The sequence below is a fragment of the Grampus griseus genome (genome assembly GCF_964374135.1).
Source record: "Grampus griseus genome assembly, chromosome: 15".
Classification (NCBI taxonomy): domain Eukaryota; kingdom Metazoa; phylum Chordata; class Mammalia; order Artiodactyla; family Delphinidae; genus Grampus; species Grampus griseus.
The window spans coordinates 15,140,445-15,155,923 of record NC_139009.1 but is presented as its reverse complement, the minus strand read 5'-3'; the positions used below and the strand labels follow the sequence as shown (position 1 = coordinate 15,155,923).

The 15,479-nt window shown below is 53.1% G+C and overlaps 1 protein-coding gene across 1 annotated transcript in view; it reads left to right on the top strand.

Moving 5' to 3' along the window:
* Positions 1 to 601: 601 nt before the first annotated feature.
* HS1BP3 (HCLS1 binding protein 3) overlaps positions 602 to 15,479 on the top strand; it is a 33,697-nt gene continuing 18,819 nt past the window's right edge. The window contains exons 1-3 of the mRNA XM_082671941.1: positions 602 to 648; positions 5,348 to 5,513; positions 14,063 to 14,270. Coding sequence (XP_082528067.1) covers positions 617 to 648; positions 5,348 to 5,513; positions 14,063 to 14,270 — 406 coding nt within the window. The 5' untranslated portion in view covers positions 602 to 616. The remainder of the gene's footprint in view (positions 649 to 5,347; positions 5,514 to 14,062; positions 14,271 to 15,479) is intronic.

The following is a 15,479-nucleotide window of genomic DNA, read 5'->3' as shown; positions in this document are numbered from 1 at the left end:
AAGTGTCAGAACAACATTTCCTTAGTGAGCGAGAAGAAAGACACAGAGTTCTCAGAAGCTTTTGTTGGGAGGGCCCTGTAGGCCGTTTTACAGAAAAGCCACTGGAAGGCCTCAGGGGTCAGGCTGATGCTTCTTTGGATCACCGCCCCTCGTTCCACAGAGGGGTCTGATTTACCTTGTTTTCTGGACTCTCCTAACCTCTCTCCGAGCATCCCTGGGGCCGTGAGCACCGCTGCGTTGTTTCCCCGTCATTCTCCCCAAGGAAGGAGAACCAAATAATTTCAGGAGTGTCTGAACCGGGACACTCTGGGCACTCCTAAGAGTGAAACGGGCGCTGTCACTGATAACGCTGGGACATCAGACCCAAACCTCTGGATGGCCCAGGACACTCGGGCGCGGGGGACGCGCTCAGCTCCGACGGGGCCTCCAGCAGCGACGAGCCCGCGCAGGACTCTCAGCCCCGAGTCTCCGCCCAGAGTTCCAGAAAGGCCTGGAAACGCGCGGCCGCTTGCGGCCGAGCGCGGTGGCCACTAGGCGGCGGGCCAGGGCCCGGAACGCGGCGACGCCGGCGCCCGCGGGTCTCGTGACCGCGCGCCCCGCCCGGAGCTTCGCCGTCATGCAGTCCCCGGCGGTGCTCGTCACCTCCAGGTGAGCCAGACCCCGCGCCCGGCGCTGCGTCTCGGGCAACGTGGAGTCGGGTGCCCGGGAGCCGCGGCCCGGTGCGCCCGGGGCGGAGGAGCCGGCGGAGGCGGCCGGTCCCGACGATCCCGCCCGCCCCGCGGCGTCCCCAGCGCGCCGGCCGTTGACCTGGGCTCGGCCCCTCCACCACCCAGCGGGAGAGGCGGGCGGCGGCGAGTCCCTCCCCCCGCTCCCCCCCCGGTTTTACAGATGGGGAAACTGAGGTCCCTAGAGGGTAACGAACTCACCCAAAACCCAGTGGAAGGCCTGGACTGGCTGGTCCCGGCCACAAGGCAAAGGGAGGGCTCTCCTCCCCGCTTTCCTGTCCACCTGTCTTCCTTTCTCTTCGAGGATCTAGTTATGCATCCTGTCCGCGCTCACCGTGCGCCAGGCCCCGGGCACGGCACTGGGGACGGGGTGAATCCGGCAAGGCTCGGCCCTGCAGAGGAAACGGGGATGAACGCAGACGCTCGGGAGACAGATGCTGAATGGGGGGTAGTGGGTTCAGGTTGCCATGGGAACACAGGGCAGGAGGTAACCCCGGCTTCTGAGGGGGTGCATGAGGCCCCCCTCCTGCAGGAGGAGTGGAGGTTAATGAGGTGAAGGGAGAGAAGAGGGGGCAGCTGCTCAAACAGGTAGCTCAGGAAAAGTGCAGTTACTGCCAAGGCCTGCGGAGGGTCCCTGGAGGCAGAGGATGCAGGGTGACCCACCCCACCCTGACCCAGGCCTGGGGGACCCAGTGCAAGACGGATCCTGGAAAGGCTGGGATGGTCATGGTTTTATTCTTTCCCCCTTTCTAACATCTGGCAAGTGACTCACTTCAAGTATTTTCATACACTCCGCCCTTGTTCCCCCTACCCAGAATCTTGGGCTAAGACATCAATCTCTTACATAAATGAATGTTATTTTTCCAGCAGTAATCTGAACATCCCTGTGGCTTCAGGTCTAGAAAAGTATGTGTGATTCTTTAAGTGAACCCTGATATCAGAACCTGCTCGGCCTCTGCATGGTTGCTGGTCGTGTCCTCGCTGGCAGAAGAGGTTTCCCCAGGGCCGCATGAATCACCTCCTCTCCCTGAGCCTCAGTGTCATTTCCTGCAAAAAGGAGCTTTGAGGTTGGCAGGTGTGAGCAGGGCCGCCAGCAGCAGACCAGTGGGGGTGTGACCTTGGTGCTGGGAGCCTGGGAAGGGCGTGGGTGGCTTCCCTCACTGCCACACCTGGGCAGGGCTCCTTAACAGATGCAGGTGCTGGTGGTGAAGGCCAGGAGAGTGGTTCTAGGATACAGTAGTGAACAACACAAAGTCCCTCTCGTGAGCTTTGCTGGGGCCGACGGACAATAGGTAAATATATGGTGTGTCAGGGATGATAAATGGTATGAAGGAAAATAAAGTGGTAGGGAAATAGGGTGCTAGGAGGAGTGAATGCTGTTTTATATGGTGTGGCCCAGGAGTGTCTTTCTGACAGAGAGTGGCAGTTGGGCAGACTCCTGACAAACGCAAGAGAAATCTTGAGAAAGAGTGTACCAGGCAGAGGGGACAGCAGGAGCCAATGTCCTGGGGCAGAGAGGTGCTTGGGCACCAGCGAGGAGGCCAGGGTGGCTGGAGTGCCGTGAGCCGCAGAGAGCATTAGGTGATGTGGTGCGGAGCTGGGGGCTTGGAGGCAGGGGACAGTCAGGACAGGCCTCCCAGGCTGAGGTGAGGCTCTGGGCGAGGTGGGACCTGGCTTGGGTTTCACAAAGGTCATTTGGCCGCTGTGTTGAGCAGAAGGTAGGTGAGCAGGGTGCAGCAAGGAGACCGTTCGGGCAGTGATCCACGTGAGAGCTGATGGTGGCAGAGGGGGTGCGAAATGTTTGGGCTCTGGCTGTATTTTGACGGTACAGCTTTCAGGGTTTGCTGATGATTAGATGTGGGTCGCGAGAACAGGAAAGAGGAGTCAAGATTGACTGCAAGACTTACCCTGAGTTCCTGAAAGAGGGAGGTTGCAATGGACCGAGTCGGGAGACTATGGATGGAGCAGGTTTAGGAAGGTGAGAATCACCATTTGTCTGGACACGTTCATGAAGAAGCTTGTTGACAGCCAAGCGGAGATGTCAGGCAGGCAGCTGGGAGAAGGAGTGTGGCCTTGAGGGGAGAGTCCGGAGCAGAAAGAGGAACGGAGGACCATCCAGGGAAGCAGAGCAGGAGTGGCCAGGGAGGGCGGAGAAGGGAGAGAGGGTGGGGGTCCCGGGAGCAATGAAGACAGAGCTTCAAGGAGCAGAGAGGGACTGTCAGGTGCCGCTGGAGTAAGAGGAGAGGGAGAATTAACCTTAGGGTTTAACCACGTAGACCAGTATCAGCATCTCATGACAGCTGTTGGAAATGCAGATTCCCAGGCCCTGCCGCCAACCTGCTGGATCAGAATGTGCACGTTGACAAGATCTCCAGGCAGCTTGGATGCACTTTACAGTTTGAGAAGTTTGGTCTGGGGCATAGGTGGACAAGCTACACCCATGCGCCCACCACTTGCTTTTGTAAGTCCTGCCCACCACTTCACTTTTGTGATAAAGTTTATGTCTGTCTTCCGCTGCTTTCGCTCTACAGTGGCTGCGTTGAGTAGTTGTAATGGAGACCCTGTGGCCTGCAAAGCCTAAAGTATTTACTCTCTGGCCCTTTACAGGAAAAGTTCCCTTGGGGGCCTCGGGGAGTGGGAGCGAGCGTGGGTTAGGGTCAGGTGACTGTTAACATGAAGTTGATTCAGCACCCTGGATCTGCCACTCTCACAAGCTCCCAGGTGATGCTGATGCTGCAGGGGCCACACTTGGAGAACCCCAGGTCGAGACCAAGGTGGGGTTGCCAGGCCCCACGCTGGAGCTTGCAGGTTGCGGCCGTGAATTTCAGGTGGGACCAGTCAGCACGTCTGTGCGTTTATCCCAGTGACGTGCAGCTGCTGGACACAGGTGCGAGGGACGCGCAGAACTGGAGGGTTGAGGGGCGAGGGCAGGGGAGCTGAGGCCAAGGGTGTGATCCCAGCAGTGGGGCGGCGCGACAGGACGGTGGGGGAGGGGACAGTGGAAAGGGGGAGGGGTCACGGAGGCAGGTCCTGGAGGAGCAAGCTGGACTGATGGGAGGCGCCAGTCAGCGGGGAGGGGGGCGGCAGCCTGGAGTGAACCCTGGCTCCACCTCTGACCCGCTGAGCCCAAGCACAGGTGACTCCCCTTTTGTGTCTGTTTCTCTGACTTTAAGTGGGTCTGAGCGGTAGTGACCCTCGGTAGGGCTGAGGGAGGCAGGAGTGTCTCAGGCAGGCAGGTGCTTAGAACAGAGCCTGCGGTAGCGCGGCCGCTTCATCTTCAGTCCCCTCCGCTCTCCTGCGCTCCTAACAGTAACACGGCGCGCAGCGCCAGCGGGTCTGTACCTGGTGCAGGGCCAGGGACGCTCATTTGGTTACTGGCAAAAGGAATAGAGGGCTGATTGGTGTTTTTCCGTCTCGCCCATATGTTGGGTTCATTCAACACCTGCCTGAAGGCAGGTTCGCCTGGGCCTTTCTAAGTGATTCGTGCTCATTTTCGCATACCTTACACCCTGTGGATATATTTGTGTGTGTAAGGGTTTGAATGCTTAGTAGTATGTGGCTACGTGGTGGGCTGTCCTCCCAGTTGGTGACAAATGGCATCATGGTGACAGTGCACATGCTTGGTGTGGAAAGGGGAGGAGTCTGTGTGGAAGGAGTGCTGGGGGCAGGGTGTCATCTGATGGATTGGGATGGAGTTGCAGAGAGGGAAAGGGCCTTGCCCCAGACAGTCTTAGCGCCAGTAGCCACCCCTCGGGCCCTCCCCTTTCCTATCTTCTGAAAGTCCCGCCCGGCACATAGTAGGTCTCGACCCTGATAACTGTGTGCTGGGCATATCCTGTCATAGGTGCTTGTGTGATGTATGTTTGTGTGCGTGGGTCTCCATTATACCCTTACATAGAATGAGGAATACATTTAACCTTTTTTCTCACCTCGGAGGAAACATTTCATAACTTCTTTGCTCATCGTGTGATTCAGTACATTTGTATAGCATTTAAAAATCCTCCAAGAGCTGTAATGTTTTGCGGAGTATCCTCTCAAAGCCTCATAGAGCAGGCCTTATCAGTGCCTTGCAGAGGCCCCAGGGCAAACGATGGCCTGGTATCCAGTGCCCTTTCCATCTTCCCCTAGCTGGGCAGGTTCTGTAGCGGCTCTGCTGCTCTCTGGTTAGCTGAAGAGATGTGTTTCTCTCTCCGGATTCCTGGTGGGGTTTCATTCCTGCACTGTGTGCCCAAAGCCAGGCACTTCCCTTGGTTTGAATAGAACCCCTGGAATGCCATCCCCACAAATCCCACAGGAGCTCTTGTGCTGGGTTTGTGTCAGACACCTATAGCTGTTTGTGATTTTCCATGAGTCCCACCTTCTCTGCTGTCACCTGTTTTCCTGCTGGTGAGAGCCCATTGTTCCTGAGTGACCCAAAGGCAGGGCCCAGGCTTGGGGCCTGGGAAGCCAGGCTTTATGAGGGGCTGGGCTGTGGTGGGGTGGGTAGCCGGGACCACAGAGAACGGCCAGTGGAGCAGCCTTGCACCCAGGCCTGCTGGGCCACCTGAGGTCTGGCCTGCATTTCACTCAAGAAGCCTGCTGACTTGAACCTGAGCTTCTTTTGCCTTCTTTCCCTTTGGCAGGCGAGTTCAGAATGTCCACACAGGCCTGGACCTAACCGTGCCCCAGCACCAGGAGGTACGGGGCAAGATGATGTCAGGGCATGTGGAGTACCAGATCCTGGTGGTAACCCGTCTGGCTGCATTCAAGTCGGCCAAGCACAGGCCTGAGGATGTCGTCCAGTTCTTGGTGAGCTGGGGGCTCCGCCAGGATGCCCCCGAGGGTGCCCAGGGTCCGGGGTTCCAGCTGGGCAGACACACCTGCCACCAGGGTGCGAGTAGCATCGGGGTGCGAGCAGTGCTCTGGCCAACGCTCACTCGGCCTGACGGTGCCAGAGCGATTTGGCGGTAAGGACACCGGTGAACCAGATGCTTACAGTCTGTGGGGAGACAGACCTGTAAAGAGACAGGAGTCCAAGGGGAGGGGAGGACTGTGGTAGTGTAGAGAAGGGGCACCTAACCCATCCTAGGGAAAGGGTTCTGGAAGATGTCTCGGAAGAGGTTAGGGCTGAGCTGGGTTTTGAAGAGCAGGTGGAGACATCAGCATTACTGCGGATGAGACCCTCCCTTTCTCACTCCCCTTCAGTCTACAGCCAGTGAAACATCCCAAACAGTCTCGCACATCTGTCCATCTAGAGGTGGGCGGACTGGAACATACAACGGAGGCGGAACTGAGGTGGTGTGTGCAGTCCCAGATCCCCGGCCCCGGAGACCGAGCCCGCGGCCCCAGAGAACCCAGCCGCATCAGGGAGGCGGCACGCACAACGCCAGCCTCCGGGCCTCAGCCGCGCCTGCAGCCACAGGGGACTGGGCAGCAGGGCCTGCAACACCGTCCCTCCAGTTGTAGAGCTGCCCACAAGTCTGGCCCCCTCTCCCCGACCCACAGTGGCGGCATCCCTAAACCTGACAACCCCAGACACGGCAGAGGTGCCGAGACCCCAGCTCCACCCCGTGCAGTGGAAGCAGACCTGTGACTCAAGATTCTGGACACAGCAGAAGTGCCCACCACCCCACTGACCCGGGCAGCAACAACAGTGACAGCAGCAACCATGGAGACACAAGCAGTGACAATGCGGGCACCAGGCAACACCTCTGACAAGGGCAGTGGAGGCTGGAAAGTGCCCATCCTCTAATATAACCAGAGGCAGCTCAGGTAAGAGAAACCAAAAACTTGTGCTGTAGCGCCACCTAAGGGAAAAGAAAAGAAAACAAAAGCCTCTAACCTGTTGAATAGTTGGAATGAAGTTTAAAAAAAAAAAAGCTTTACCTAAAGAAGAAAGGTGTTTGCTGCTTCATGTGTACCAGCAGAGGAACAACTCATCAGGCACCATAAAGAACCACAGTAACACTGTATCACAAAAATAAAATGGTGATTCTCCAGAAACCAGATTTAAAGTCACAGAACAGTGCAATCTGATAGAGAATTCGAAACAACTGTCAAGAGGAAGCTCAACGGGCTATAAGAAAACTCAGAAAGGCGGTTCAGTGAATGTCAGGGTTGAAATTAATGAACAGAAGAAATACTTTACCAAAGAGACTGGAACTCTGAAAAAGAGCCAAACAGAAATTCTAGATCTGAAGAACCTAGTAAGCAAGATAAAGAGTGCATCAGAAAGGATTGAAAATAGAGCAGACCATATGGAAGAGAGAATTAGCCAGTTCAAAGATAGAAATCTAGAAATGATACAGTTAGAAGAGGAGAGAAAATTAAGATCCAAAAAAAAAAAGAGAGAGAAAATTCTACGAGAATTATCGAAGTCTTTTAGGAAGGGCAACATTAGGCTAATGGGTGTCCCAGAAGCAGGAGAGAGAGATAGAGATAGAGATAGATTCAACACCCATTTATAAAACTTTCAGTAAAATGAGTATAGAAGGAATGTACCTCAGCATTAATAAAGGCCATATATGGCAAACCTACAGCTATCCCTGTAGGGTCAAGAATAAGACAAGAATTCTCACTCTCACCACTTTTTTTTTTTTTCCTGCCCCTTCTTTTCCCTTCCTCCCTCCAGCCCACCACGCTCCACTCACTTTCCAGTCTTATTCAACATAGTATTGGAAGTCCTAGCCACAGCAGTTAGGGAAGAAAAAGAAATAAAAGGCATGCAAATTGGAAAAGAAAAAAGTAAAGTTTTCACTGTTTGTGAATGACATGATTTTATATATAGAAAACCCTAAAGATGCCACCAAAAACTATTAGAAATAATAAATGAATACAGTAAAGTTGCAGGGCACAAAATCAACACACAAAAATCTGTTGTGGACTTCCCTGGTGGCGCAGTGGTTAAGAATCTGCCTGCCAATGCAGGGGACACGGGTTCAAGCCCTGGTCTGGGAAGATCCCACATGCCGCAGAGCAACTAAGCCCGTGAGCCACAACTACTGAGCCTGTACTCTAGAGCCCACGAGCCACAACTACTGAGCCTGTGAGCCACAACTGCTGAGCCCGTGAGCCACAACTACTGAGCCTGTGTGCCACAACTACTGAAGCCCACGTGCCTAGAGCCCATGCCCTGCAACAAGAGAAGCCACCACAGTGAGAAGCCCATGCACTGCAACGAAGAGTAGCCCCCATTCACCGCAACTAGAGAAAGCCCACGTGCAGCAACGAAGACCCAACGCAGCCAAAAATAAATAGATAAATAAATTTATTTTTAAAAAAAGTCAGTTGTGTTTCTGTGTGCTGACAATGAGTGAGCAGAAAGAGAGTTAAGAAAACAATCCCATTTACAGCCACCACAGCAACAACAAATGCCCAGGAATAAATTTAACCAAGTACACTGAAAACTATAAGACATTGTTGAAAGAAATTGAAGAAGACACAAACAAATGGAAAGATATTCCATGCTCATGGATTGGGAAAATTAACATTGTTAAAATGTCCATATTACCTAAAGCAATCAACAGATTCAATGCAATCTCTACCAAAATCCCAAGGACATTTTTCACAGAAATAGAACCAAAAAATCTAAAATTTATATGGAACCACAAAAGACCCTGAATAGTCCAAGAAATCTTTTTCCTTGGGAAAAAAGAACAAAGCTGGAGATATCACACTCCCTGATTTCAAACTGTATTACAAAGCTGTAGTAATCAAAACATCATGGTGTTGACAGAAAAACAAATACATAGATCAATGGAACAGAATTGAGAGCCCAGAAATAAATCCATACAAATGGACAATTAATTTAAGACAAAAGGAGCAGAGAACATACAATGAAGAAAGGATAGTCTCTTCAATAGATGGTTTTGGGTAAACTGAACAGCCACATGCAGAAAATGAAAGTAGATGCTATCTCACACCATACATAAAAATCAACTCAAAATGAATTAAAGACTTGAATGTAAGACCCAAACCATAAACTCTCAGAAGAAAACATAGGCAGGATTAGCTTTGACACCAGTCTTAGCAATATCTTTCTGTATATGTCTCCTCAGGCACGGAAAACAAAAAACAAAACTAATCAAATGGGACTACAGCAAACTAAAAAGCTTCTTCACAGCAAAGAGAGCCATCAGCAAAGCAAAATAACAAGCTTCCGAATGGGAGAAGATAAAACTCATATATCCGATATTACGCATTTTAATAGTATCCAAAATATGTAAAGGACTCATAGAATTCAACAACAAAAACCCAAACAATCCAAGTTAAAAATGGGCAGAGGAGCTGAATAGACATTTTTACAAAGAAGACATACAGATGGCCAATAGGCACATGAAAAGATGCTCAACATCACTAATTATTAGGGAAATGCCAGAGTTAGCTATCGCTTCACTCCTGTTAGAATGGCAATTATCAAAAAGGTAAGAAATGACAAATGTTGATGAGGGTGTGGAGGAAAGGGAACCCCCTCCAACACTGTTCGTGGGAATGTAAATTGGTGCAGCCACTATGGAAAATAGTATGGAGAGTCCTTAAAAAATTAAAAATAGGGAATTCCCTGGCAGCCCAGTGGTTAGGACTGCACGCTTTCACTGCCAAGGGCCCGGGTTCAATCCCTGGTTGGGGAACTAAGGTCCCACAAGCCGCATGGCGTGGCTAAAAAATAATAAATAAATAAAAATAGAGCTGCCAGATCATCCAGCAATTTCACTTCTGGGTATTTATCCAAAGATACAAAAGCAATAATTTGAAAAGATACATGCACTCCTATGTTCACGGCAGCACTGTTTACAATAGCCAAGACATGGAAACAACCTAAGTGCCCATCAGTAGATGAACGGATAAAGAAGTTGTGGTCCTTATATACAATGGAATACTTGATGAAATCTTGCCATTTGCAGCAACACAGATGGACCTTGAGGGTATCCTATCAAGTCAGACAGAGAAAGACAAATACCGTATGATTTCACTCATGTGTGGAATATAAAAAATAAAAAAACAGAACGTGAACAAACCAAACAAAACCACGTAGATACAGAGAACAGAGTAGCGGTTGCCAGAGGCAAAGGGGCAGAGGGGAGGGTGAAATGGGTAGAGGGGATGAACTGTATGGTGATGGATAGAAACTAAACCTTTGGAGGTAAGCACACCATAGCATATACAGAAGTAGAAATGTAATGTTGTACACATGCAACTTGTATAATGTTATAAATCAGTGTCACTGCAATAGAAAAAAACAATTTAATCAGCGGACGGAGCTAAGAACAGCAGAAGGGGAGAAGGGTGCCCCAGGCAGAAGGCACAGCCTGAGCAAAGGCACAGAGGCTAGAAACAGGGTATCATGTGGGGAGCTGTGGGCGGCTGAGTATCGTCCTGGATGAAGTGGGAGAAGAGGAGGGTGATAGCGGGCAGCGTCCAGGTCATAGAGGGCGTGCAGGGGGCCCGACCTGTCTGGCAGTCAAGCAGGAGCTTTAAGCAGTGGAATGACATGGTCCTGTTGTCTCTCACTGCCTGCCTGGTGGAGAGTGGAGTTGGATTGGAAGGAACAGGGCAGAGGACAGGGAGCTCAGTGAGGAGGCTGGTAGAGAAACGCCTGGGGCCGGGGGGCAGGCCAGCGGTGGGTGTACAGGAGGGAGGGAGAGCGTTGAAAGGATTTCCAAGGTGACATGCACATAATTAACTGGCTGATTGTTTCTACCCACTGAGATAAAGGGCTCCAGCGGAGGGAGAGGCAGGTGGAAGGAGGACGTTTCCAGTGTGAAGTGTTTGCCTGATGGATACATGAGGTTGGAACTCGGGGCCTCGGGGCGGGGTCGGGCCCAAGGGGCTGCTTTGGGAGGCATCAGCTTGCAGTGATGCTGAAAGGCTGGGAGCAGATGAAGTTGCCCAGAGAGTGGATGTGGGCGTGGAGGTTCTGGCTGAGGAGGAAAGCCTGGGGACGCTAGCACCTCGGGACAGTCAGGGAGAAGAAGCCGAGGCCGAGGGAAGAGAGGAGGCTCAGGGGCTTGAGAATTTCAGGAGGGGGCAAGACCACAAACTCACCCATTTAGTATTTACCTTTGGCTTCTTGTGAAAAGGTCTGGAGACGTGCCCAGGAGAGACGGGCCACGGGATTGTGAGAGAAAGTTAAAATGAGCAAGGGTCCTGTGGGTCAGAGCAGAGCAACCGGCTGGTTTGTTCTGCGTCTCCTGGCAGCCAAGACAGAAAGGCAAGGAGCGAGTTACCCAGGCCTGGGGACCTATCAGAAGAGACACAAGATTCTTTTTTTCTTTGTGTTTAAATTTCTGTTATAATTTCTAATATGGGAAGTAGCAATAACTACAGCTTGCATAAACAAAAGTTCTTTGGGGTCCTCAATAAATTTTTTTTTTTTTTTTGCGGTACGCGGGCCTCTCACTGTTGTGGCCTGTCCCATTGCGGAGCACAGGCTCCGGACGCGCAGGCTCAGCGGCCATGGCTCACGGGCCCAGCCGCTCCGCGGCATGTGGGATCCTCCCGGACCGGGGCACGAACCCGTGTCCCCTGCATCAGCAGGCGGACTCTCAACCACTGCGCCACCAGGGAAGCCCTCAATAAATTTTTAATGGAATCTTGATACTAAAATGTTTAGGATCACCTGGATGAGGTAATAAATCCCCATTAAAAAAGAGAAAGTCAAACCCCATTATCAGAAGAGAATAAGAAGGATGGATTTAAGATTGAAATGAACGAGTCAATGTTGTAGTTACAGGAAGAGAGAATTCAGAAAGAGAAAAAAGATGTTTTTAGTAAGATTAAGAAAAAACATAATGTTTTAGGCAAAAGATCCATATGGCTATGCACCCTTTTAACTTCATCAAACAAGGCCATCTGTTTCCCAGAGGTCACTACCAGCTCGCAGACAGTGTAATGCCCCTGTTTCCTGTGCTCATTTATACTTGGTGGTGTCTGACATTTTGATTTTGTGAATCTTGTATTGGTAGGTGTTAGCCCACATTTCCTTGATTACTAATGCGATTGAATATCTTCTCAAATGTTTGTGAAACATTGTTTCTTCCGTGGAATTCCTTCTGAACCATTGGCTGTCTTTTTCTTACTATGTGTAGGAATTCTTTATATATTCTTTATATTTATTGCATGACAAATATCCTTTTCCAGTTTGGAGACACCAGCTTCTAAGTGATCAAAGTTTATGGCACAGTTCTTTCGTTAAGAGACATTCAGCACATCCTGGAAAGTGTCTAACAGAGTGTGATGGTTTTCGTTTGCTTCTTGGACAGACTCTTGTTGAGAACCAAGGTGTAATGTAATGGCAGGTGATGGTTCTGGGTCTGCTTTGTTCTACTGGGTGATTTGCAGCTCCTGGTAATCTGACTTGACCCAGATGGAGCTCAATGCACCCATGTTTTTCAGGGACAGGAGCAAAGAGGAAAATATCTGAGACCCAAGTCTGTGGGCGAGACAGAGAGGCAGCACTCGGGGGCCCTTGATAAGGTGCTGGCTGGCCTTATGAGCGAGGGTGTGAGGGGATTTCTTTGACACCTGCATGTGTCACACCAGTGCCGCTTTCTCCTGACCAGTGACTCCCTTGCCTTGCCCTGCGGGTAGCTGTGTGCACAGGTGCCTGTGCGTGGAGGTTCTTCCCAAACATTTTGAACCACCTGCAAGGGCAAAGAACGCGTTGACTCCCTGTGAGGTCTAGGGGTGTAACCCCACACCTGAACTTTCTTTGAAGTTTCACGATTTAGCTTTAAAAAACTAATGAGCATTTTGCTTTCTACTCCTCAAAAGGAGTAGAAGCCCGTGCTTTGGAACACTGGTGAATGTGGGCCCTGCGTGGGGTGGCACCCAAGACTTAAAGCTCCCCGGCTGCCTATGCTGCCAGTGCCCTGGAGACCCACAGCTCCCAGAAGCGGGGCCCTGGTGGGTCGGGTGGCCAGGCCTGCATGGAGCAGTGAGGCCAGCAGAGGGCGCTCCGCCCCCACCTCGTGGAGTCTCGGGTTCTCGGGACCACTAGGAGTTGGGAGCCTGCGTCACTTTTGTGAAAGGATGCTCTTACCTTTCCTTGAGAGCTGTTCTCAGGAAAGCTCCCGAGCAAGGCTCTGTGTTGACAACTGCAGGCCACAGTCCCCTGTCCCAGATAACTCCCCAGGGGGGGTTCCTGAAGTCCCCCAGTGCCCCAGCCACCTGCCAGCATCTGGAACCCTCACGGGCTGGGGGCTCTGAGGGTGATGCTGCGTGCTCCAGCAGAGCTGTGCGATGGGACTGCCAGGTGTCCCTTGTCTGAACGCGTGCAGACGCCTCACAGCCCATCAGCTACACCAGTGCTTCATTGGTGTGCTGTGTGCATGGCCCTGGCTTGGGAGAAGTGGGAATATCTGTCTTCGTAATCGATGCTCCCACGGAGGAGTTAGGGAGACTGGCCAAACATGCGGGGAAGCACAGAGGAGTCTAAGACAAGGGAGGACGCTGGGCTGTAGGTGGGGCGTGGCGTGGAGCGAGTGACTCTTCTCTGAGCGCCTGTGTTGGCTTATATAGGCCACAGTGATGGCATCGACGCGCTGTGCTACCGCTGCTCCCTTAACTGGAGGCCTGGAGCCTGGGGGCAGAGACCACACTGTGTGCTCATACAGAGTAAACGCACAGCAAGAGCTTGACAGTGAGTGGACGAGCCCTAAGCTGCGGCGGGAGTTCTGGGGAAAGATGGAGAGGCCGTAGCAGGCAGCCCTCAGCTCTGCAGGAAGCCAGGTACCCCAGGATGACTCTGACGGCCGAGGACCACCTTCCAGCGGACCCCCTGGCCAGCTTCCCCAGGGTCCTGGTGTGCAGTGGGCTTCTGGCTGGCACCAGGGCCAGAAACCAGCTTTGCAGTGTCTGGTTCTCCACCACCTGCGCACTGTAAGGTGTGGCCTTGTCAGAGGCAGCTGCTAGTTCACGGGATAATGACCCTGCAAGACGCTGACCCGTTGTTGTAGGAAGATGACCTAACAACAGCCAGACCGTGAGGTCACCCTGCTAATGCACTGAAGGCCCGGAATGGAGGTATAAGTCACGGCCACCTGCAGGCCAGGTCTCTGTATCAAGTGTCTCTACCCAGACCTGTGATGGTGCCTGGAACCTGCCACGATTGCATCTTTCCTTTGGGCCGCTAGGACTTTCAGGATTAGCACCCAGCGTTGACCAGGAGGCCTAGGAAGTGGAGCCTGAGGCAGGGAGCTGGGCGGAGGGTCCCGAGGGAGGCACAGCCTCCTGGGGCCGGTCCTAGGGGAGGACTCTCCCAAGAGCCCGGCGCCCTCGGGACCTCTGTTGGGGCCGGAAGAGCGGCCTTCTCTCCTTCCCCTCTTCACTCAGGGAACCACGTGCTCCTCTCATTCCAGGTCTCCAGAAAGTACAGTGACATCGAGGAGTTTTACCAGAAACTCAGCAGTCGTTACCCAGCGGCCAGCCTTCCCCCGCTCCCCAGGAAGGTGCTCTTTGTTGGGGAGTGTGACATCCGGGAGAGGAGAGCCATGTTCGATGAGATCCTGCGCTGCGTCTCGAAGGATGCTGAGTTGGCAGGCAGCCCTGAGCTGCTAGAATTCTTAGGTACGGGAGGCTCTTTCTCAAATTCCTGAGGTCTATGCTGGCCCAGAACTAGGCCTCCCTGCCCTGGCTTGGCGGGAGGGGGGTCCACATACCCCCTGCAGCCCAGAAGCTTCAGCCAGGCTGTTGAGGCCCATGGGCCTTACTGCCGTGCTTGGGCCGGGGTGGTGGGTGGAAGAGGCCTGGGACCCAGCCCTGGAGGACTGACCATCTGGGTGCTGGATGGGGCTCACCCAGGACCCTTTTCCGTAGTCTAAGCCCAGCCACTCCCCGCCTAGCCAGCCCCCTCCAGAGCTCCCCCCACCCGTACACACGCCTCCGCCTCCCACCAGCCAGGCCTGGGGGCCTGCAAAGTCTGGAGAAGGCTGTGCTCCCACAGCCAGGCTGGTGCCCTGGTCCCTGGGGACACCTCGCTCAGCTGGTACCCCTCACCGAGAGGTTTGGAGCGTGGCTCCAGGCAGCCCCTCCCACCCAGTGATGGGAACCTCGAGTACTTGCAGTCCAGGTCCTGCGGCCTCCTGTCTTCCCGCTAGTCCTGTCTGTCGGATGGGAGTCGCCCGGCTAACAGGTGCTGGTGAGAGTCACATGTGCAGAGCTCGCCACACAGGAGGCGCTGTAGAAGCGATGGCTAACGTCTCACCCCCACTCACACCTACTGGACTCAGAACGCTGCGGGCGTGTCCCCGTCCTGCGCCAACACCCCGGGGCAGGGGGAGCGTGGGGAGGGCTCCCATCCGGGGGTGCGGGGCACTCACCGCATTTAACTCTTTTCCCGAGTACCGTGAATCTCCTAGTTTCCCAAGACAGATGGGAATTTTTCAGAAGAAAATTAACAGGAAATAAACCAATTTTGAAAAAAAACAATGTGGGGAAATAAAAGTGGAACGGGTGAGCGCACGGAAAGCCGAGCCTGGTGAGACTGCAGCACCGGTTTTCTTCTCTCCTTTCCCACGCCCCCCACAAGGGTCTTCGGGCTGGGGTCTCTCCGGCCCTCCTGTTTACTGAGGTCACAGCCCTCCGCCCTTTGCCTCTCTCTGGGTCTGCGTTGACTGTAGGAAGGGGGCCCCAGCCTATCTGTAGCTGGAAGAAACTCCCCATCTCCTGGCCCTCTGTGTTACGGGGAAGCAGGATAGGATGGTCTGACTTTCCTAGCCTCTCCGTGCCTCAGTTTCCTTATCTGTAAGATGGAGGAACAGATAGGATCTCTCACGT